The following is a 24,009-nucleotide window of genomic DNA, read 5'->3' as shown; positions in this document are numbered from 1 at the left end:
CAGAAAGAAAATATTTTCATTATTAAATAAGCATTAAACCAGATTGTGATGTACATCTGCTAAGAGATTGAAAAGACAAAAGACCCTCACCCCTTTATACATTACAGCCTATTCAACCCATTACATACATGTTCACATGACAAACAGTAAGTCCTCAAGTAAGAGGACTTCAAAGCACCTTTGTCACACATAGCTTACCCTACCTTTACTGTGGTAATTGGGATGACCATCATGTTAGCTAACTGGCCTTATTCATAGGACAGAAGTTAGTTTTGCATCTTGGAGCAAGGTGCCCATGAAGTCAAGTTCCTACCCTGCCACAGAAACTGGGAGACGGGATGCTATCTCCCTTGATATTTACATTTCAAAGAGATGGCTCCCAGGTCCTTGAGAAAGACATTCCTGAGTCATAAAGCTGGCGGAAGGCCTATTTTGTTTTCAAAAGAATATATTATATACATTTCAAAGAGAGAGAAAAGTATTTCCAATTATAATTTTTCTGAAGTAAATGCTCTAAGAAAAAGGGAGGGAAATGTTTTTCCTTTCAACAGGGAGAATTGAACGTTTTATTTTTAATTTATATTTTCCCTTGCACCCCTACTTTATCTGCTTCTGTCTTAAATATAAAGACCTTGATCTTATTAATTTTACAGTGGCATTGTAATAAAGAGAAAGGATTTTAAATGCATTTATAATTTAGTTTTAGTTCATTATAGTTTAGTTTTATTCAGTGTTAACATTTTAGATCAGTAAATTCAACATAAAAATTAAAATTTCTTAAAAGGAGAGTAGTGGTATGAGGACTTCAGCATAAGACAGCTTGGCTAAATCCCCATGTTGTAGCGAACAGCCTGTGATGTTGGACGGCCTCCATCCTTGAAGCCAGGAAATAAATGATATAAATGTGACCCTAAGCAGAAAGTTGACCAAAGGATTTTTTTCTTTGAAAGAAAAAAAAAAAGATACTTGTTTTCTGAGGTCGGAAGTGTTTTTTTGTTCGTTTTGTTTTAAACTTTACCAGCAGATAAAACTAAAATTTCCTATGCTACCCCCAACCAAATCAGAGGCAGACACTGTTTGACTATCATATTGATAGCGATAAATTACATAACTCTCTTAAAGGAATTAGAATCTAGCAAAGGGTTACCTTATATCTTGATTTGTTTTTATTTTTTCTCCCTTCCTCTCACCATCTTGACTTGATGCATTTCCCTTTCCTGGATCCTACCGGTAGGCTGCTGTATGTTTGAGACCCCAGAGTGCCCCTGAGTTCTCTCCCCGGTGTTAATGTGATGGTGCTCCTTTGTCCTCAGCACAGTCTTATTTGCTGGGCTCCATATGTGCTCTCAGAGATGCAGTTTTTCGTTAGCCACTTCCTCCTTAAAGGAGACCAGTGGGCAGAGGGGGAGGACTCCTCTGTGTGCCTGTTACCAGTAGCGAATCCGATGCATCTGCAGCAACCTCAATTCTTGCCTCCTCAGAAGAAAGAACTCGGCCGAGGGGCATCAGGTAGGGAGACCGAGACAAGTTTTAGAGGAGTGAAAATTTATTAAAAAGTTTTAGAGCAGGAACAAAAGGAAGGAACGTGCACCTGGAAGAGAGCCAAGCTGGTGACTCGAACGGTTAGTGTGCAGTTTGGCCTTTTGACTTACAGTTTTATACATTGGTGCGTCCGGGGTCTTGTGTCCTTTCTCCCCTGTTTCTTCCCTTGGGGTGGGCTGTTCACATGCACAGTGGCCTGCTAGCGCTTGGGAGAGGAGCCTGTGCAGTATGTTTGCTGGAGTTATGCCCATACTCACTTGAGGCGTTCTTCCCTTACCAGTCTAGCATTCCTAGAGGAAGGTCATATACCAGTTAAACTCCACCATTTTGCCTCTTAATGTGCATGCTTGAGCTCAGTCACCCATCTCTTCAGATCTTATTGGAAAGCTGCTGATCACCAGTTGCAAGTTTTTTTTCTATCTATATGGAGACTGCCTTTCCCTTTCACTGGCTGTGACCAATTACTATTTTAGAGAAACATTTAACAACCTCCTGTCCATCACCTGATGGTCACCTGACATTCCTGGTCAGGTGGAGCCCTCTCCTGCCCTGCTCATGCCTGACTAGCTACCTACTGTAACATCACAACTTTGGCTTTATCGCCACTGGCCAACCATAACCATAGCACACACATTTTCAGCCCTCTGGGAGTCACATTCTCCCCTCTAAACTCTCATTCACTCCACGGTGATTAGTTGATTGATAGTTCCTGTGCGGGCCACTTAGTCACCTTGACCAGCCAGGTTTCGTGACTGCAAATGGTTACGCACTTTGATCTTTCTTGACTGACACATGTTACGTATTTCTCTTTTCTTCTTGAAGTTGCTCTTGGTAGATGGGAGCACTTTTCATCCCATCCTGGGTTTAAGTGAAAAGTAACAGCAACTTGGCTGAGTACTACTGGAAAAAATTTACCCCCCAACCCCATTTTTTTCTTTACAATATTGCTTCCTGCTGAAACCATGTTCACAGGGTTAACAAGAATTCTGGACAGAAATGTAGTTATAATTAAGCATTAATCACTCTGTGCTTTGACCCACTTCCTTGTAACTGAAAGTCACAGAACAGTGGATACTGACCATTTGCATCTCCATTGTTCCTGTAGATAGTATTTCTGGCCTTAGATTGGATCTCTGGTGTTAGAATCGTGAGGCTTTTGTTTAAGAATTATTTAAGTAGATCCTGAATTCCAATTTAACAGCTGAGGCCATCCAGTTTAAAGACCCTCACAGAAGAACCAAATCAGCCTAAGGATAGCTTCTTCATCTCCCTGTCCTATGGCTTTACCCTGCATTCGTTGACCGTTCAATCTGTACACTTCAGCCCACTCCAAAACCCTTAAAAACGCTAGCCCCAAACTCCTCAGGCAGATGGATTTGTGGTTTCCTCTGTCTGTTCGGTGGCCCTACTACGATTAAACCTCTTTCTCTGCTGCAGCCCAGGGACTCAGCATATTGACTTGGCATGCACATCAGGCAACGATGTGCAGCGTTACACTTGCAGCCTCCCAGAAGTGACTGTGCTGCCTGAGATTTGTAGAGAACAACTATTTACTCTTTCCTGTATACTATATGGAGAAAATACCAGTGTTCAGAATGTTGAAACCCTAACCACGTGGCATTTGTAATTTTCCTGTTAGGAGACTCTGTATGGAAGTGAGAGTTGAAAACTAATTATGTAAATTGCTAAGCTTCGAAACATTTTTGCAGAATTTCTGCCTGTAGATATCTATTCCACAAAGAGTATTTTGTGACTAGTAAAGAAAGTACAAATCCAGTTAATAAGACTGCCATCCCCACTCTTTTTTTTTTTTTTTTTTTTTTTTTTTTGAGACGGAGTCTCACTCTGTTGCCCAGGCTGGAGTGCAGTGGCTCAATCTCCGTTCACGGCAACCTCTGCCTCCCGGGTTCAAGCAACTCTTCTGCCTCAGCCTCCCGAGTAGCTGGGTCTATAGGTGCCTACCACCAGTTAATTTTTGTATTTTTAGTACAGACAGGGTTTCACCGTATTGGCCAGGCTGGTCTAGAACTCTTATCCTCGTGATCTGCCCACCTCAGCCTCCCAAAGTGCTGGGATTACAGGCATGAGCCACCGTGCCCGGCCCCCCACTCTTTAATGTTAAACAGATTTCAGGACTTTTTGAACCACGAGCCATTGACTGGATGTGCAATGCAAAGTAAGCTAGTGTCCCATGTTCCCATTTATTTGAAGAGATAAAAAATTAATTAGAATGTAGAGATAATGAATGTCCAATAGCAGGAAAATTTTTTTCTTAAGGTTTAAACATTCTCATTTGTACATACATAGTTCAACTGGAAACAATCTTATTCTTTACTATTTCTGATTTTCTTCCTTTCGTGGATCTCACAACTCACGAGCTTACATCACTTGAACTGTTCTCTGGGCTTTTGAGTTGTTTCACTAACAAAATGGACCATAGTGGCTGTTCATCAAAGTTCACTATATCTGTGGAATCACCATCCCTGTGTACGAATCCTGGGATCTAGAGTGTCCCATCATTACAGCATGGCAACCACTGCCTCAACTCATAGTACTCTAGAAACCCAGAGTGGTTTATTAAAGACAGCCCCACTGGAAACTGCCTAGGTTGTATTGCTTGGGTGGACCCCCTGGATTGGAGAAATGTGTGAGCCAGAATGCCTGCCATTGTGCTTTTCATGGAGCCAAGCACACTGTTGTTGATTAATAAATAATGGGTTGTTTATCTTGGAATTGTTTTTATTGGCAGATGCCCTGAAAGATTCAAAGGCTGTCTGTAAATGGAGAATGCCTTTATTGTTTATTCAGTGCCTGCTTTTCTATTCAGTGTGAGGGTATTTTGGGAAAATTTCTTAAATATCAAACCACAAGTAAAATTTAGGGAGTTTTATCCTCAGATTTTCAAATAGGCCGTTTAACTATGACCTCTTTTCAGATGCCTCTGATGATTTGGATGTGTGTGTGTTTGTGTGTGTGTGTGTGTGTGTGTGTGTGTCTTTGTGTGTCTGGAGAGGCAAAGAGGTAAAGGGGGAGATGAGGCCCAGAGGTTGACCATCAGTTGTATCCGTCAGAAATAGCTTAAATAAATTCAAGTACATTTCCGATTGGTTGATTTTGTGTATAGCCCAAGCTAGCTTCTGAGAATTCAAATACAAACATGTGCAAAGTGAGAGGCAGCAAGAATCACATGCAGAGTGGGTAAGGAGAGGTTGACAAAGGAGGTAAGTTCCATGGCTAATAAAAAATCACCAGGGTGGCAAGACCAGAGCAAATTGCATTTTGGCAGGGGAAACAGTGTTTGAAGATGTGTGGCATGAGCAGCAGTGGGTGTTCCTGGAACTGTAAGTTGTTCAGTAATGCTGAACATGAAACTCTGTAGGAATGGCCCAGGGAAAATGGGAATATGGAGCCTAAAATGAAATAAAAATAAAGTGAAAATCCTGGGCCCGGTCTCTCAGTCATAAATTCCTCCAGGATATTGTAGTATTGGCCAAAGAGTATGTGAAGCCAAATTTTAGACTTGTCATATCTTCCATGTCTTGTGTCCTTTGCTCAGATGTTCTCAATACCCAGCAATCAAGGGAGGGGAGCCTGACAAATAATTGATCTAATTTGGTATAAAGATAGCAGCTATTGTTAAGTGGAAAGGGTATTTAAGAAGGGCCTGATTTTGTAAACCGTCATTTCCTTAGTAGTATTTTCATGTTAGGGTAGCATAGCACTAGGAACTCAAATCTTGAGGATACCCTGCCATGTGTACAGAGTGAAGGAGAGTTTTGAGAATGGCTCCTGGCCTTATGGCTTGCATGACAATGAAGATGAAAAAACACTTTTTATTTTATTTTATTTTTTGTCCAGCACAACATTGAATCCTCAGTGGTAGCAAATCATGTTAGTTCTGTATTAGGTTTTTAATAATGGTGATCGAACACATATTGCATGAGACATAGCTGTTTGAACATCTGATATTTTAAAATAGTTTTTCATGTGGCTTCTTGGTGCCGCTGCTGCCTATTTCACAAGAGCCACAGGTTAAAATTAAGATAATTGGTCAAGCAGTTAAAACATCTTCCAGTGGGGAGCAGAGTCTTAAACAAAACTAATTTATACAGGTTTAATTTAACTTAGAGAAGACTGAATTTTTTAATGCTTTGGAGAATACACACAAACAACAGTAGAAGCATGTTTTTTTATGAGTTTATTGACTTTAAGTATATGAAATAATAGAGCAGACTTATTTCCCAGAACTTTTCTGTGTGTTTGGAAACCGATGAAGCTCATTTTATTTATTTGTTTTAAAATAAATTTTAAATGCATACAACATGATGTTACAAAATATATGTATCAAAATGGTTACTATATTGGGACAAATGAACATATACATCATTTCATGTAATTACCTGTTTCTCCCCTATGGCTAGAACAGCTGTCATCTACTCATTTAGCAAAATCCTGACTCCATACAGTATTATTACTGTAAAACTACAGTTCTCATGTTGTATGTTAGATCTTTATACTTATTCATCCTACATATTTGCTGCCTTGTATCTCATTTTAGTATAAAACAAAATTCAGCTGTAAGAGGTAGACACACAAAGAGAGACTGGGTGTGTGTGTGTGTGTTGGGAGTTGAATATACTTAAGTGATTATGATGAAGTTAGAAACCTTTTATGTTTTATATTTTTAGGCGCTGGTGAATCTGGTAAAAGTACAATTGTGAAGCAGATGAAGTAAGTAGATTGAAACACTAAATTTGCTGTTCATGTTTAAGTTAGTGTACCGTTCTACCAAAGGAAGTAAATATTCATTTTTTTTCCCTTTTGTCTCATTAGAATTATCCATGAAGCTGGTTATTCAGAAGAGGAGTGTAAACAATACAAAGCAGTGGTCTACAGTAACACCATCCAGTCAATTATTGCTATCATTAGGGCTATGGGGAGGTTGAAGATAGACTTTGGTGACTCAGCCCGGGCGGTAAGTTATTAAATTTGTTGGAGCTGACCTGATGAGTAAAAAGAATAACTTGTATGCTAATACCATACTATGTAACAGAGGCTTGTCAACTATCAGGACCATTTCATAAAAGGAATCAAAAGGATAGAAGTGAGTGAAATGAGGAGCGTTAGAAGTGAGTGAAATATTAGAATATGTAGGATTGTGTAATCTCTCCTTTATGCTTTCCTTATCCATTAGATGATTTGGACAACTGAATAATCACCACAGTGCTTTCTGTATAGCATGCTGTGTTGGGTACCCCTGTATTCCCATAATAATTTTTAGTACTGAGTAAACTGCTTACCCTGGCCCTCTTCAAAATCTGTTTCTGCAATTTGGAATACTGAAGTGATCTAGTTATTTGTATTCATGCCTAGACTAAAAAGCAGTCTAATCTCGAATAATGAAAACAGTATAAAAGTTTGCTTATCTTTGGAATAGGAAAATATCGGCTATTAAAAACCATGTATCAAAGTTTGAGAGCTAAAAGAGATTTTTGGAGACAAGCTAGTTTCAGTTCTTTATTTTGCCAAGAAAGAAACTAGCACCCAGGAAATTACATGGTACAGAGATTGCCATACAGCTCGTGGTAACCAAGGCACTATGCCTGTGCCTCCTCATTTGGCCCAATAACTTGTTTCAGTTGGATTGGAAGCAGCCCAATCCAATCCATAAGGCACCTTTGTTTTCTTTTTTTTCTCTCATCTTCTGTTTGATTGCTTAATGTATTTATTTCTAGCAGATATATTATTGTATTATTTTTACTAGTATTTATTTTTATGTTTCCTTTATAATTCTGTATATTCAGTATACATACTGTCTCCCTACTAATACTATGAAGATTTTGTGTATAGAGACTATAAATTTTTCTTTTTGTCTTAGTATCGGCTAGATTTTATTTTTTAAACGTGTGGGCTCAATTCATGCTTACTAGGGAAGAAAAATGAATGAAAGCAACATTAGGGAATACACATTGGAAAAATCTGTAAAATCTAGTTTTTAAAGTGTTACTTTAAGAATTCTTTTACAAGTTACTGAGCTATATTAATTTACTGTTTTTTAAACTTTTTTAAAAAGCTTAGTGTCATTAATTAAAATTTTCTAGTAGATTTCAATATCATTTTAAATAATTTATACATTTATCATTTATTCAGCAAACTTTTTGAGCTCAAAAAGCATTTGTTGAATGAATAAATGATAAATGCATAGAGTGATTTCCAAGCAGTAAATATTCTTGAGATGATCAAATCTTATTTCAGAAAAGACATTTTAAAAGAACATTATAAATTATTATTGAAAATAATGTTGAAATCTACTTGGAAATGCTAATTAAACTAAGCCTTTTTAATCTTTGTTTAAAAGACTGTACAGTAGGGAACCATGCTTAGATTAAGAAAAAAGAATTAATAAAAATTGTACCTTACACCAATTCCAATTATAAACTTGTAATTTAAACCTTTTACCAAATTCACATATATGACATTCTGCATTTGTATCTTTTATGTGCTTATGAAAGAAAAAAGCATTGTAGCCTCCATTTTAGGAGATCATGAAGGGTCAATACAAACAGTTTTTCATGAGTTCTTTTTATTTTCAAGTTTTTCTCTCAAGGAATGTTGTCGTTTTCTCTTTCTTTTTTTAAACATAACTTGGGCGTAGTTTCAAGACTGGAAATAACTACTCTCAAGCTCTATTTTTTTTTTTTTAAACCAGTTTTCTGATGCTTTGGAATCTTATGTGGGCCTGCTTTGCTCATCTTTGTTTCACTATTGCTGGTTTGACCCACTCTTTCTAGACTCTCTTTAGCGATACTTTGGTAACTGTCTTCTTCCTGCCTTTAGACTATTACTTCTGCTTGCTTTCTCCATCATTATTAACTCATTCACACAAATGCCTCATGTCCTCCCGTTGCTTCTCGTTGGTCTACTCCATGCTTTGTGTTGCCTATCTTTATGTAAGCTTTCAAAACTACTGGGCTTTTGCAGTTGTGCTAAGGAATACAAAGACGAATTAAACGTGGCCTGGACACGAGGAAGGGGCATTGAAACTGAATGTTGAAACATGAATAAGAGTTTTCTGGACAAAAATGGAAAAAGCATTCTATGAATAAGAAACAGTCTATTATTATTATTATATTTATTGTTATTATTATTTGAGGCAGAGTCTCGCTCTGTAGCCCAGGCTGGAGTACAGTGGTACAATCTCAGCTCACTGCAACCTCTGCTTCCCAGGTTCAAGCTATTCTCATCAGCCTCCCAAGTAGCTGGGACCACGGATGTGTGCCACCACACCTGGCTAATTTTTGTATTTTTAGTAAAGATGGGATTTCACTGTGTTGGCTAGGCTAGTCTCGAGCTCCTGGACTCAAGTAATCCGCCGGCCTCGGCCTCCCAAAGTACTAGGATTACAAGCGTGAGCTACCACATCCAGCCACAAACAATATATTCAAAAGAAGTCTGAATATATTTCTGTTTCTGGAAGTATTAACCCTGAGTTGAAGGATAACTAGATACTGAATTTTGATAGGTACCACAGGTTTGCTTTCCGAAGAAAAGCAACATGAATAATCTATTTTAGTAACGGTTCATCAGTGTCTGTTTTATCATAGTCTCAACAACTTAGGTGTTATCAACATTTCAGTTTTTAACATCTGATAAATCAGAAATATTGTCTTTTTCTAGTTTTTTTCTGATTTTTAATGAATTTGAGAATTATTTTAAAACATTTTGTTCATTTGTATTTCTTCTGTGAACTCTTAGTTTTCACTCATTTCTGTCCAATTACTTATCTTTTCACATTGATTCTGTTTAAGTATTAAGCATATTAACCCTTCCTTGCATATGGCAAACACTTTTGCCTAGCATATTTCTTTTAGTTTTTGAAATAGTACATTACAGAACTGTTAAGATTTTTACAGTTGATTCTCACTTCTGTGTTTTGTTTCTTATTAGAATGGCATTCTTCACTTTATAATTTTTTAAATTCTCTTATTTTTTTAGAATGTTTGTAGTTTTATTTGTTATATTTATTTCTGTCTCTTCACATACCTTTAAATGTTGTGTTTGTTGCTAGTTAGGATTTAAGTATATTTTATAATATCTTTTGCCTAACAGTCATTTGTTAAATATTAAATAATCAGCCTATTCCGTCTATTCCTCAGTGACTTGAAATTGCTGCCCTTAGCATTAAATTGGGTGTGTTTCTGGACTCCAGTTTTTCTTTCTATTGATGTATTCTTTCTCCCCACATCTGTCACTTACTAAGCTTTTCAACCTCCCTAAGCTTGTTTCCTTATAATACAAGAGAAATAATAACATCCATGTTGTAGGGTTGTGAGGAATAATGACATTTTGAATATTAAGCACTCCCCACATGCCTTGGTCATAATACATGCTCAATAAATGTCTGTTGCTGCTATTGTTATCTTTTGCTTTTTTTTCTGTTTGTTTTTTTTGAAATGGAGTTTTGCTCTTGTTGCCAGGCTTGAGTGCAGGGGCACGATCTCAGCTCACTGCAACCTCTGCCTTTCTGGTTCAGTGATTCTCCTGCCTCAGCCTCCCGAGTAGCTAGGATTGCAGGCGTCTGCCACCACACCTGGCTGCGTTTTTGTGTTTTTAGTAGAGACGGGGTTTCACCATGTTGGCCAGGCTGGTCTCGATCTCCTGACCTCAGGCGATCCACCTGCCTCAGCCTCCCAAAGTGCTGGGATTACAGGCATGAGCCACTGCACCCGGCCTTGTTTTTTTGTTTTTGTTTTTGTTTAAATAATTATTATTACATTACTGTTATTCTACTGAGAGTCACATCATTTTAATTTCTGTGGTTTCATGGATTAGTTGGCACCTGGTAGAGTAAACGCACCCCATTTCATTCTGTTGTTCTTTTGCCGGATATCAAGGCCATCATGATTTTCTCTGCCAGATGAACTTGAGAGCCAGCTTAATTCCCCCACAACCCTGCTGAAACACAACAAACCGAAACAGCTTGTTGACTTGGTTGGGATTACATCTTACTTAGTATATAGGTTGATTTGGTAAGAATTGAGTAAGAAGATGTAAAATCTTAATAAGTGGTGACTAATTTTCTGTGGTTTGCTTCATATTTGGCAGTTACCAGATTTCCAAAACAGATTACACACTGGTTATTTAAAATGAGAAGAAACAAAATTGTTTTCAAGGCTTGCATAGAGCAATCACATTTTATGCCTAATATCATTTCACAACTTTCGTAGAATGAGGATAGTCCATCTGTGAGTGATAATATATTGATAATTTAGGTGATTATGTTTCTAATGAAGTAAAATTTTAGAAGCTTTACAAAGGGGCCTATTCACCTGTTCAGGCACTGAGCACTTAGAGGAGAGCTGTTCAAAATGTGATTCATGGACTAGTGCCTGTCCACAAGAGTGTGCACAAAATGGATATAGAAATTAAATGTAAGCATTGGGTTTACAGCAATTGACAGAGTAATTTATATGTTCACTCTGTGAGTTTTTAAAATATTAATTTATATTTTGTGTGTCATTTAATTTTTTCTACTATTATTCTGGAATAGACTGGAAACAAATGCAAACGAAATAAAACACAACACCGGTTCTTCATCACAGATAGCTTGAGAAGCACTTATTTAGAATATAGGCTGTGAGGAGTAGGAAACCTCACCTTGAATTGACTTAAATAAGTTTTCCCCCCAAGCCTCATACATTTTCCTGCATAATGGCCATTTTTCTGTTCCAATAACTTTGTTATTTACTTTCATTAGTTAGTCTGTGTCTGTCTGCCAGATTTGTTAGGTTGTTTTTTAGAAAGGTTCTATCAGTTTACCTTCCTTGTAGCAGTTTTTGGAATGCCTTTTCTTAGCACTGTGGGCAGCCAAAATTTAGGAGTCTGTATTTAAAAAATCTTTGCTAATTTGTTGTTAGTAAATCATGTATCAGTTTAATTTGAATTTTCCATTTTTAATGTAGCTGAACAGTTTTCCCTGTCTAATGATTATATTTTTATTTTTCTATGTGGCTTGTGCACTTTATTCATTTACCACTTGGAATCTTGGTGTTTTGATGATCTGTTTGCTTGTTTATATGTGCATATGTATTAACCCTTTGTCCATTGATACAAATGTTTAGTAAGTCACATTTTACTTCACTGCCATTAATGTTATGGTAATACTGTATTTTAAAAAATGTTTAAATCTTCCCGTTATTTCTTCCATTGTGTTTAAATGTAGAACATCCTCTCTCAACAAAAGATTTACCAAATATTGATGCTCTTTTTAAAGCAAGGGGAATTTCAAGGGAGTGAATTTTAACATTTGTTTCTGTGTTTATTTTTTAATCTGTCTGAAGCATGTTTTGTTATATGCATGGAGTAAGGATGCACATTATTTTATTTCTCTTCAGGTGGCTATCTGATTATCACCAGTGTTACTGGATTAATCGTATCTTTTCTGACTGATTTATCTTGCCACATTTATCATGTAATAAGTTCAGATTTGCGATTTTTTTCCCCTATGGATCTGCCTTCGTAGTAGACTGTTTCTACATATTGTAGGCTTTTAATATCTGATAATAACATCCCTGTGCTCCCAGTCTTTTTCAAAATGCTCCTTGTTACTTTTACTTGCTTTTTCCACATGAATGTTTGAATCATTTATAGTAGTATTCTGGTTTATGTTTGAGAACTAAGATGAAGAAACTTATGGTTTTTGTTTTGATTCTGAAAAATATTGATATATATGTGGCAAAATGATACTAGCCACCATTTGAAATGAATGTGTGCTTCTAATACAGTATTTTTCTCTCATTTCACTTATCTCATGTTTCTGTATTGACAAGTTCTCTTGTCAATACAAAGAACACTTACATGTCAATATTTCTCCATTTTACCAATTTGAAAAAATATATCTATACATGTATAAGATTTATAAATTTGTATATTTATATAATATGTTTATTGATAATTTCCCTTCTTGACTTAATGAAACTCATACTTCATGCTAAATTCACTGCAATTTAGTTAAAAATTTATCTCTGCAATTTAGTTAAAATTAGCTTTTTATTTTAGGCTTTTTCCCCCTTTTAAGTATTCTTATGGGGAAAAAAAATGACTTCCTATTTCATTTCCTCAAGACATTTTTACTTTGGTTATATTTGTACTTTTAGAAAAAAAAATGTATTTTACATGTATGTATTCCTTAAAGCAACTCTTTAACATCTGATCAAGTCAGCTTCATCCCTGGGATGCAAGGCTGGTTTAACATATGCAAATCAATAAACGTAATCCATCACATAAACAGAACCAATGACAAAAAACACATGATTATCTCAGTAGATGAAAAAAAGGCCTTCAATAAAATTCAACAGCCCTTCATGCTAAAAACTCTCAATAACACTCTATTACCATATTATTTAGCTTCTATTTTAGAAGGGCTTGCAGATCTTTTTAAATTTAAACTCTTAATCTCATACATAAATTCTATCTGCTGTATTACAATAGTCATCTGATCTTTGCTTTAAAACCTCTGTCTCTCATTCCCCTTCCCTTTTTTGTTTTTCAGGTGGTTTTGATTATTTAAAAAAAAAATTCCTCTAGTTGAGATGAACTCTGATATCTTTTGCTGTAAGAATGCTCCTTTTTCTGCTCTGTGCCTAGACATGAACTCTGTTCTTCCTTACCTTTAATTATGTCAGACGACAGCCATCATGCTCCCTTAAAGTCTTCTCCTCCCATCCTAGGCAGACTCTTCTGCATTTTCATCAAGTGGGTGACAGCTTTGAATAAAACATGTAATCACTAAATAAGTACAGCATGCCAGATATCCCCTGACCACCGCTTGGAACGAGGACTTATTATTTGTCTCTCGACAAAATAGTGCTTCATAGCTCCTTTCTGAGTTCTCGGAGCACATGGTTATATGAACTGGAATTTACTTTCTCTAAATCATCTGATTTTTATTTAGCTTTTAGTAATTTGAAAATATTTTAGCTTTGCTACATCCAAGGAATTTTTATGTCGAATAATTGCCTGGCAAATAATGTTTCTTTCTTTTCACCACCACAAAGACTTCCTGTAAACTGCTTTATTAACCTGTAACCCTCCTTACCAAACTCCAGTCTTCTCTTAAGTAATCCCTATTCTTTTTCTACTCTGTATCACACTGTTTTGGTACACTCACATTTATATTTATAAATGTTAAGTAATTTTCTTTCTCACAAATTTTGCAAAGACCTCATTCCATGGCAAGATAAAATCGTTGTCATCATTCTATGTTTTTAAAATTTATCCTGTTTTAGATAATGAACCATTGACTCCCTAATTTGTATGATAGGGTGATTAGCCATGGAACTTTAAGTAAGTTGCTTAACCTCTTTGTGCCTTGGGTTCGTTTTATACAGATGATGAGGTAGAATAATTTCAGCAGTGTTTTCCTGCTCAGATTTATTGCCTGAAAGCTCATCTATAGACACACCTGAATGTCCTGGTAATGATGTGGAAGTGAATAATCCCAGTAAGTTTTTTTTAAAGAAAAGAGGCTTGAAAAAATTATCTGAGCTTTACAACTTGATGTTATGAGATACATATAGATAGTAAAATGGTTACTACAGTGGAGCAAGTTAACATACCCATTATCTCACGTAGTTAATTTTTTTGGCTAGAAGAACAGTTAAAACCTATTTAACAAAAATCTTGAATACAGTACATTTTAATTAGCTACAGTCCTCATATTGTACTTCAGTCTCTGCTTCTCTAGACTTGGTCATCCCGTGTATCTGCTACTTTGTATTCTTTCAGTATGTCTCTCTATTTTCTCTTTCCTCTCCCTCCTCTCCTCCCCCACCCCATAACCATAACTACTGGTTTGTTCTGTATCTTTGTATATTTAACCTTGACCTATTTTTTTTCTTTGGGTTTTTTTTTTTTTGGAAACCTGGAGGGCATTATGCTTAGTGAAATAAGCCAAACACAGAAAGAAAAATATTACATCATCTCACTTATATGTAGAATTATGAAAAAGAAACATTTTTTTAATGCCACAAAGAGAATGCATTTTATAAATACAGCTTCCAAAGTTTCTTAAGTCTTTACTTCAGGCCTATTCCTGGAAAGTTTGAGAAGAATGTGATCTTGTGACCCATACTGGAGGGCATTAGTCTTTTTTTGTCAAAAAACGCTATTGAAATTGAATGAAGATGTCATAATGAAAGCTCATTTAAAAACCTACTTAAGCAAAAAGTACTTTTCTAAAATAGAAAGGTTATATTTGATGTAATTTAATAAATAAAAATGGTCCGATTCAGAAATTTCTCATGTATAGGTAATAATTTGGATAATTGAATAATTGTTTACTGGAATTAGACTAATGGTGCTAAGAATGACTTGAAACCATGTTATGTGAGGTTTATTAAGGATATCATGCACGTGTCACTTGCTTGCATGCATTTCTCTTGTGATTTGCTAAAAAGGGAAGCATATGCTTGAATAATATGTTCTCATGCTGAGAAACTTAATTATTTTTCATGATGGGTTCCAGCTGAAAAGAAAATGTTTCACAAATTGGCAGCAGCATGAATTTATATTGTCAGCTAGTACACTCTGCTAGCCTGTGTCACCAAATGCTGCTTCTCTTCTATACCCCTTATAATAATGTGTGCCATCACTTTATAAGCATCTGCTACAATACTTTGGAAGAATGCCTCTTGAAAGAAATTAGGAATTGTCCACCCAGTTATCTTAAAGCTACGTATCTCAAGTTAAGGAGAATCTCTGTGAAGAAAGAAACTTCACATCTGGGTTTTTTGTTTGTTTATTGTTTTGCTTTTTTTTAATTGTGTTATTACTTGGAAACTAGAGTTACGATATCCAGTATGGTAGCTGCTATCCGCATGTGGCTACTGAATCCTTAAAATGTATCTACTTTGAGTTGAAATGGGCTGTATTCATAAAATACACACCAGATTTTGTAGTATGTATGTAAAAATATGAAATATAATTGTATATTTATTACATATAAATGAATTGATAGTTTTATACATAAAGTATACTGTTAAAAATCATTTCACCTAGCTTTAAAAAAAGCTTTTAAAAATGTAGCTATTAGAATATTTAGATTGTATTAGTGTTGCACATTATATTTCTGTTGGACCACACACTGATTTAGAGTGGTTGATTACTTGTGGATCAGAATAACCAAATATGAGTAGCCTCAAATTTTAAGCAAAGTTTAACTTTATATAAAGTATCTTTTCATTTAGAAATTTTTACATACTGTCCTCTATATATATCATGAGTATTTCTACTCCAAAGCTGTGCTTATTTTGTTTTCTATGCCTGGATTAGCAAAACACCTGCTCCCAACTTCTGCCCCATTGATTTTAATGTGTCCATACTTAAAATCTCCTGAAAATCTCAGACCATTATATGAAATTAGTCTTCTGGTCTTGCCCACTCCACATTGATTTCTCCCTTCTCTGAACTTACTTTGCAACTATCAGATATATCAGAAAGCTAACACTTAATTCAATTCTATCTCTAATCTTTGAAAGTTGTGTTTCTTAGTTTAGAAAACATTTTGAGGAGAGAGGAAGACATAGGTTCTTCTTCTGTTTTCTCAAAAATGATCATCTTCAATACACAACAAACTGTTTAGTAGATAATTGGCTAATATCCCCTTTATAAGCTGGAACCTTAATTATTCTTCCAGCTTCCTAGTGCCTTGACAGATCACAAAACATAGACATATGGTGTATGATTATTGTCTTTTGGTCAAGCCAATTTTTAAGTGGTGCCTTAGAGAAAGAAAAGTAATGACATGTTAATAAAAACAAAGGAAATTCACTATTGCCTTTTTTTTTAACTCTAAAATTGTCTCCTTTGTACTTTTTATCTCTAACATATCCCTTTTTACTTAAAAAAATGTCCTTTGAATGTTCAGGATGATGCACGCCAACTCTTTGTGCTAGCTGGAGCTGCTGAAGAAGGCTTTATGACTGCAGAACTTGCTGGAGTTATAAAGAGATTGTGGAAAGATAGTGGTGTACAAGCCTGTTTCAACAGATCCCGAGAGTACCAGCTTAATGATTCTGCAGCATAGTAAGTAATCATATACTTCAGAACTAAACTATCATGAATAATTACTTGCAAGTCAAATATACTTCCAAGTCAATTTTATTGCAGAATTGGCTGACACATTCTTGTACAACTTAGGATATTCAGGATGACAATATTTTAAAACTTTGTCTTATGTGTGTTGTGTGTGTGTAGATAGCAATGTTATTTCCTATATGTTCAGTAGTGTCTCAAGAGACTCATGCTATGTAACTCTAATTGAAACATGGAGAGTGGTACCTTTTCCAATATATTTTCAAGAAAGTAGTAACTGGAACTTTCCAAAATCCACTCTGAATTGGGGTGTATTTCTAGTTTACTTGGAGCTATCTTAATGAGAATGTAACTGATTTGAGTTCTTTTCATTGTGTTAGCAGTGCCTGAGAAGAGTTAGTTGTCCAATGACAGGTACTGTAAGTAGGGATTTTTTGAAGGACTGCAAGATGACTCCAAGGTATTTTTTTACTAAGTAAAATAGCTATGTATTTGAAAATTGTCAGTTGTGTGTGTGCCCTGTTGTATTTGACACTGTTTCCAGATATTTAAGTACAGTTTTTTGGAAGAAAAATCTGCCTTGAATTTTCAGGTGGTGGCCCCAGAAAGTTTGCAAAGCAAGTTGTGATGAAACCTAATCAGGGAGGCTGGGTGAGGTGGCTCATTGCTTGTAATCCCAGCACTTTGGGAGGCTAAGGTGGGCAGATCACTTGAGCCCAGGTGTTTGAGACCAGTCTGGGTAACTTAGTGAGACCTCCCCCCACCATCTCTACCAAAAATACAAAAATTAGCCAGTCGTGATGGTGCACACCTGTGGTCCCAGTTACTCAGCGGGGCTGAGAGAGGATGATTGCTTGAACCCAGGACTTTGAGTTTGCAGTGAGCCATGATCATACCACTGCACTCCAGCCTGGAGATGCAGTGAGGCCCTGTCTCAAAAAAAAAAAAAGAAACAAAAGAAAACCTAATCAGGGAGCTTTCTGTTTGGTGATCTCCATAGAACAACACCAAAAACAAAAAAAAATTTATAATTTGCCACACATACTCAAAATGTCCCATATGATATGTATTGCTCTTAAAACCTATGTTGTACATTTGTTTTACTTTCCAGGATTGTTCCATTTTCTTGACCCAGCCGTTGGCTGTTAGGGACACAAGTAAGGATTAGATAGATGACAAATTTTGAAAGGTCTAGGTGAATGCATGCACTTTGCCACAATGAATAAATAAATGAGGTGTGGCTCCTGAAGAGCGAATTGTGTTATTTGTTCAGCATCTGACTAGGTACTATATGTTGTGTGATTTAGTGTGTTTAAGAAATAATGAATATTGTATCACCCATATCAATCTTTATAACCCTGTATTTCTTAATCCATATTTTTAACATTTTACACTTGTATTAACCATATGTATTATTACGTGGTTTATACATGTATATATAACATAAACATATTGAATATGTAGCCCATCTCTCCAACTGGTATCATATTCTATACAAAGAAATATTCCTTGACCCACTGAGTTGGTCCTTGCTCTCCAGTTTTAGGTACTCCTAATGTACTTTTTCTTCAGCTTTACATTTATTTTGAGGTTATTTTGTTTCTATTTATGTTGTGAATATTTGATTATTTTCTGTCTCTGCCATTACATTGTAAATTCAATAATGTGTTTTTACCTAATATTGTATTCCCATAGCCTGACCCAGTCATCATTCAATATGATCTTGTTTAATAATGAATGAATTCATAAACCAGACATCACAGAAGCTAGAAGACAAATTAGAAAAAATACTTACAGGAAGAACACAACTCTTAAACCATATTTGCTTTGACACCACCAGCATCTGTAGAGATTTAAGTGGGAGTCACTATTATGAGAAGATTGCTTTGAGTTGAGCCCAGCAAAAGGAGCTACTTCAGTAATTAAGGGGTACTACTCGGGAATGACAGATTGAAGTTCTCTTTCTCACTATATGGGGGAACTTCCAGACCCCTCAGTCTCTTGTCCAAGACCATCTCTCCTGTGCACACTACTTGGACGTGAGTTAACAGAAACATAGGCCGGGCATTGGTGGCTCATGCTTTGTAGTCCCAGCATTTTGGGAGGCTGAGGTGAGAGGATCGCTTGAGCCCAGGAATTCCAGACCAGCCTGGCCAACATACTGAGACCTTGTCTCTACGAAAAGTAAAAATAAAAAAATTAGCCAGCATGGTGGCCCATCCCTGTAGTCCTAGCTACTTGAGAGGCTGAGTCAGGAGAATCACCCAAGCCCAGAAGGTTGAGGCTATAATGAGCTGTGACTGCACAGCTGTATTCCAGCCTGGGTGACAGAGCAAGACCATGTCTCAAAGAAAAAAAAATTAAAATTATAAAATGAAAAATATATTGCTTTAGTTTTACATTATTTTATTTCTAATACTTGTGACCTTAAGATGGCACTAATACGGCTGCTTTTTAGGAATGAAGAAAGTCTTAGAAACATTTTTCTCCATAGTGATTAGAGGGCATCTTGATCTATGAGTTCTTGACTGGGGATGCTAAGATGCAGATAAGTTGCCCATTAGGACTGACTAGCCACCAATTCAGACTTTAAATTTGTAATCATTTAAAACAATCAGAATTTTTCACAGTGCCTGCTTTTCTTCTTTGTCTTACTGAAATACTGTTTTTAGAGATTTTTTTGAACTATAGCAGTTTTTTTGTTTTGTTTTGTTTCTGTATTTTTTGTGCTTTTTTTGTTTGTTTTTTGAGACAGAGTCTGGCTCTGTCTCCAGGCTGGAGTGCAGTGACGTGATCTTGGCTCACTGCAACCTGGGCCTCCCAGGTGCAAGCAGTTCTCCTGCCTCAGCCTCCCGAATAGCTGGGATTACAGGCACGCCTCACCATGCCCAGCTGATTTTTTGCATTTTTAGTAGAGACGGGGTTTCACCATGTTGGCCAGGATGGTCTTGATCTCCTGACCTCGTGATCCGCCCACCTCAGCCTCACAAAGTGCTGGGATTACAGGTGCGAGCCACCGCGCCTGGCGAAGTGTAACAGTTTTAAGCAAAGAAATCTATGAGTACTCAAAGAACATTTTAAATAAGAGTAGCTCATTATTTTAAAGAGGCAGTAGAATCTTGCCGTGGCTTGTTTGATTTAAGTCAAGTCGGATTTTCTTACAGTAAAGTAAAACATTTGGAATTAAAAGCACAGAGAAAGTACTGGAGGATTATCACCAATGTGATAATAAGATTCAGTAAATTATCAGTAATTTACTGAAAAAATTCAGTATTAAATTCAGTAAATACAATACAGATAACTCAGGCTGTCATCTCTCTATGTTATTCTAGTATAATTACCACATACATACACTTGACTGTCTAAACATTTTTTTATTTCTAAGTTATCAGTCACCTTATAGGTCTCATAATAAAAACACTGCGGTGGTGGTCTCTACATTCAGCTGACCTTAGGACTCATTCCAAACTCCTCATTTAAGACTTTATATAGCTTACTAGTGGCTTTACTCTCCAAGAAAGAACATGCAACTGTTCCCATCTCCATACTGATTTACAGCTTTTCCTGGGGCAGTGTCATTCCTTTTCTTCCATCCCCATTATTCATGTTTCTGTTCAGACCCCTCACTATCCATGAATCCTTCTTTAATCACTCAGGTCCACATTAATCTCTCCATACCTGTATTTTCTGTGAATTACTGACTATACCATATAATTTGACACAAGATAACTTACTCTTTTACATTGCATGGTATGATACCACTACATTTTTATATCACAACATATGTAGCACCAGTGGCAGAGAGTATTACATGAGTGACTAAAACATGTATTGATTTAGAGAGCAGTGAAGTGCAGCATAAAGGAGTATGTGCTGTTTTCCTGTATGTAACATAAGACTAGTTGAAAAGAAACATCTCGTTCAGCCTTTGGGCAGAGCTTTCATCACTACTTGCTCCAAAATTAAGACCTTAAAAATCTTCAGTAAAAAAAGAATGATGTCTGGATCATAAACACAGTGCTATATCCAAAAGGTGTGATAAAGAATTCTAAGAAACAAACTCATGGTGTGTATTAGCTTTTTTTTTTAAGTTATTCTTTTTCCTTTGAATCACTGATAACTGTCCCTAAGAAATAAAGTACACATTTAAAAAATACTAAAAGAGCTTTGTGGTTGCAGAGGTGTAAACATTTTTATTTCTGTGGGAGTTATATAAGATAAGATACAAGCTTAAACTGGTTTATATCTTTACACACAAATTTAAAAACTTTTAGTGATTTCAGATTATCGCTTGTATTGAAATGTGTTTTAATTTTTGTTTTGGATGATCTTTATTGGCTATATTTACCATTAACATGTTGTTTTGTTTAATTTTTTTCAGCTATTTGAATGACTTGGACAGAATAGCTCAACCAAATTACATCCCGACTCAACAAGATGTTCTCAGAACTAGAGTGAAAACTACAGGAATTGTTGAAACCCATTTTACTTTCAAAGATCTTCATTTTAAGTGAGTAGCTTTGAAATATATGATTTCTAAATTTAGATAAAAACACATTGCTTTAGAAATAAAAGGTATAATAAAAGTTTACAGTATTTTTACAGTTGGAAATTACAGTTGGAAAAAAACTTTCTTCAGATGATTGGACAAAAGAATGTTTGGGTGAAAGAAGTCAAAAAAAGCATTCCTAAGAGGAACATTTTTATTTAAGAAAATCTATCCAGACAAATTCCGTTTTGCCTGTAGTTTTTACAGTGATTCAAACAAAATAGTTTTTGGCTTTTATTTCTAAACAGAAAATTCTGCTCTAATATACTGTGTTTTCGGAAAGTGTTGCCATCTATTTTTAGGTAAAAAGAAAGCAAGTTTTACTGATAGCATAAGTGCTTATTTATGGAAATATTAAGAAGAGCACCTTTAACAATTTTTTCGTGAACAGTTTTCTTCATAGGGAGCTTACCTTCCCTATGAAGGTGGTCCTTATGCACTATTTCATGATAAGAAGTATTCATTTAAAGTGTACTGAATATCCACTTACTGAGGTCGGAGCAGAAAAGCACCGAATTGTAGTCTTTAGAAATGCAAGGGGTCTTGGAGTGCATGTTTTTCCAGTTCCCTCATTTTATGATGAACAAGGCTCAGGAAAGTTTAGTAAAACATCATATTCAAATTTACAAAACTACTTTTCTCTTTTTCCAGTAAATAACATTTTCCAAGGTATGAGGAAAACTGTTGGACTCAAACACAACGAAATATAATGTTTTCATTTGCAGTCTTGTTTTATCTATACAGCCTTCCTGGTCAGTTAATCTGTTTCCCTTCCAGGTCATCTGCTAGTCATCACCATGACTTTCTTCTTCTAAAATGTTCCACCTACTCATTTCATTGTTCACTCAAACAAAATTGCCTTTAAGTCTGTACTGTTATTCATCATTTCTATTAAAGTAATAGTAAAATCGTGAAAAAAGAAATTATGTATCCTATGTAAAGATATATACATTAATAAAATAACATCACAGGATATTCTACTGAAACAAAACTTCTGTATTTTCATAGACATCTAAGACCACTGTAGTGTTACTTGATGTTAAAAAAAAACTAATTAAAAAATACAGATGTTCCTTTTTTGCTTCTTAGTATTATTTATTTCAGTACATTGAAGCTAAATAAAGAGGCAGAAGTTCTTTTTTTAAAATCTAGTTTCTTATAATTCACATTCATTTAAAATGTCACATGTCCCAAGTGCCAGTTGAGTGTTCAGCTGAAGGAACACCAAACACAAAGCCCTTGGACAGCTTTGGGAGGCCCGTCTGATGTCAATGACTAATTTATATGAATATAATAGAGTCACATTATTCACACAGTGTTAACACCTATGCATGTCCTACACCAAATATTCCTGGAAATGAAAATAATAAAAATGCTAGAATTAAATGAGTTGTAGACTTACAGGGATTTTGTTGTTCTTTTAAGTTTAACAGATAGGGATATTTTTGTTTGTTTTTAACCCAACAAGGTTAAGATTGATTTTAAGGAAGATTGCCACTGCAGTCATGGGCATCAATTAGATATCATCTCACAGCTGCAGAGCTTTATAGATAACGTTGACCCAAATTGAGCACACTCCAGTTGTCACTGCAGGAAATTGGATTAGAAAAGGTGTTTATGATCTGTTTTTTAAGGAAAATTTTAATATTTCATGTTTTTCTAAATTTCAACTTTTAAATACAGTGAAGGATTAGATAAATCATTTGTTACCAGTTTGTGATTTTTTTTTAAGATTATGTTTAGTGGAGGTTTTTGGTTTCTTTGTAGAAATTCAAACTTTACAAGACTGTGTATATCTATCTTTTACCCAACTCCATCCCCACAGTACCAAAAAGAATTTTTTAAAAGATTACAAAAGCAAAAAGCAGAATAAACTGTTATATTATTCTGTTTGCAAAAAAGTAATTTATCTGCATTTGGTTTGCAAATGGAGTGTCCCATGTCGTTATCGAAATTATTTTGTCTTTTTTATTTTCATTAACAATTTTATGATTCAACATAATCATTCTAAATAAATCTTTACTGTGAATTATGGATTAAGCTTTGCTTCAGCTAACTCTATTGCTCTGAAATGGTCGTGATGATAAAGCAGAATTTCTAAAATCATCTGGAAAAAAGGTTCCTAAGTGAGAGAAAAAATAATTATCGGTTCACCTCATAAAGAAATCTCACTGTTACAAGTAGTGAACACTGTTAAATTATATGCAGCGATACTTCTGATTGCTTCCATAAGTATTTTAAATTTAATACATTTGTTACTATCACTTGTCACTGATTTACGGGTGGTTCATGTAATTGAATTTACAGAAAACTAAAGCTTTATTTCAATTTTTCATGGCTACTTCTCTCCAAAAAACAAACATTGACCTGCTTTCTTAAACAAAGATATAGGTAATAATTAATTTATCTGGCAACATTAGCTTTGTGCTTTAATACATGCTATGGTTTTGCATATACTTTTTTTTAATTTTCATTTTTTTTCTAAAAAGCCTTCAGTGGACATTTTATGCTGCTGTCATCTGTTACTGAAATCGTTTAACTTCTTTTAGTCTGCTCATTACTATTTCCATAATATTAAATAAACTCAGTACTCTGATTTCAAGTAATCAGATATGTCTGATCTGGAGAATATTGTCGTTTTATCTTAAAACTAAGAAGTGATTTTAATGACAAGGAAGTTCACTATTAGATTGGGACTTAGAATTTTTTTTTTAACCTAGTATACCTTAGATTCTGATTTTGGTTTTCTTCACCTTGTTTTAAAGATTATGTTCTAAAGCAAACTTAAATTATGTTCAGGTAATGGCTTACGGTATCTCCCCTTA

At 35.4% G+C, this 24,009-nt stretch overlaps 1 protein-coding gene across 4 annotated transcripts in view; it reads left to right on the top strand.

Annotated features, from left to right (window-relative positions):
• The window catches only part of GNAI1 (G protein subunit alpha i1), an 84,891-nt gene that overhangs the window by 48,171 nt on the left and 12,711 nt on the right, over positions 1 to 24,009 (top strand). For all 4 annotated transcript variants that reach the window (XM_054494807.2, XM_054494810.2, XM_054494811.2 and 1 more), the window contains 4 exons: positions 6,231 to 6,273; positions 6,376 to 6,517; positions 16,469 to 16,626; positions 21,017 to 21,145. In XM_054494807.2, coding sequence (XP_054350782.1) covers positions 6,231 to 6,273; positions 6,376 to 6,517; positions 16,469 to 16,626; positions 21,017 to 21,145 — 472 coding nt within the window. The remainder of the gene's footprint in view (positions 1 to 6,230; positions 6,274 to 6,375; positions 6,518 to 16,468; positions 16,627 to 21,016; positions 21,146 to 24,009) is intronic.

Source organism: Pongo pygmaeus, chromosome 6 (genome assembly GCF_028885625.2).
Source record: "Pongo pygmaeus isolate AG05252 chromosome 6, NHGRI_mPonPyg2-v2.0_pri, whole genome shotgun sequence".
NCBI lineage: Eukaryota > Metazoa > Chordata > Mammalia > Primates > Hominidae > Pongo > Pongo pygmaeus.
Note: the sequence above shows the minus strand (reverse complement) of the source record. Positions and strands in the feature narration are given on the sequence as shown.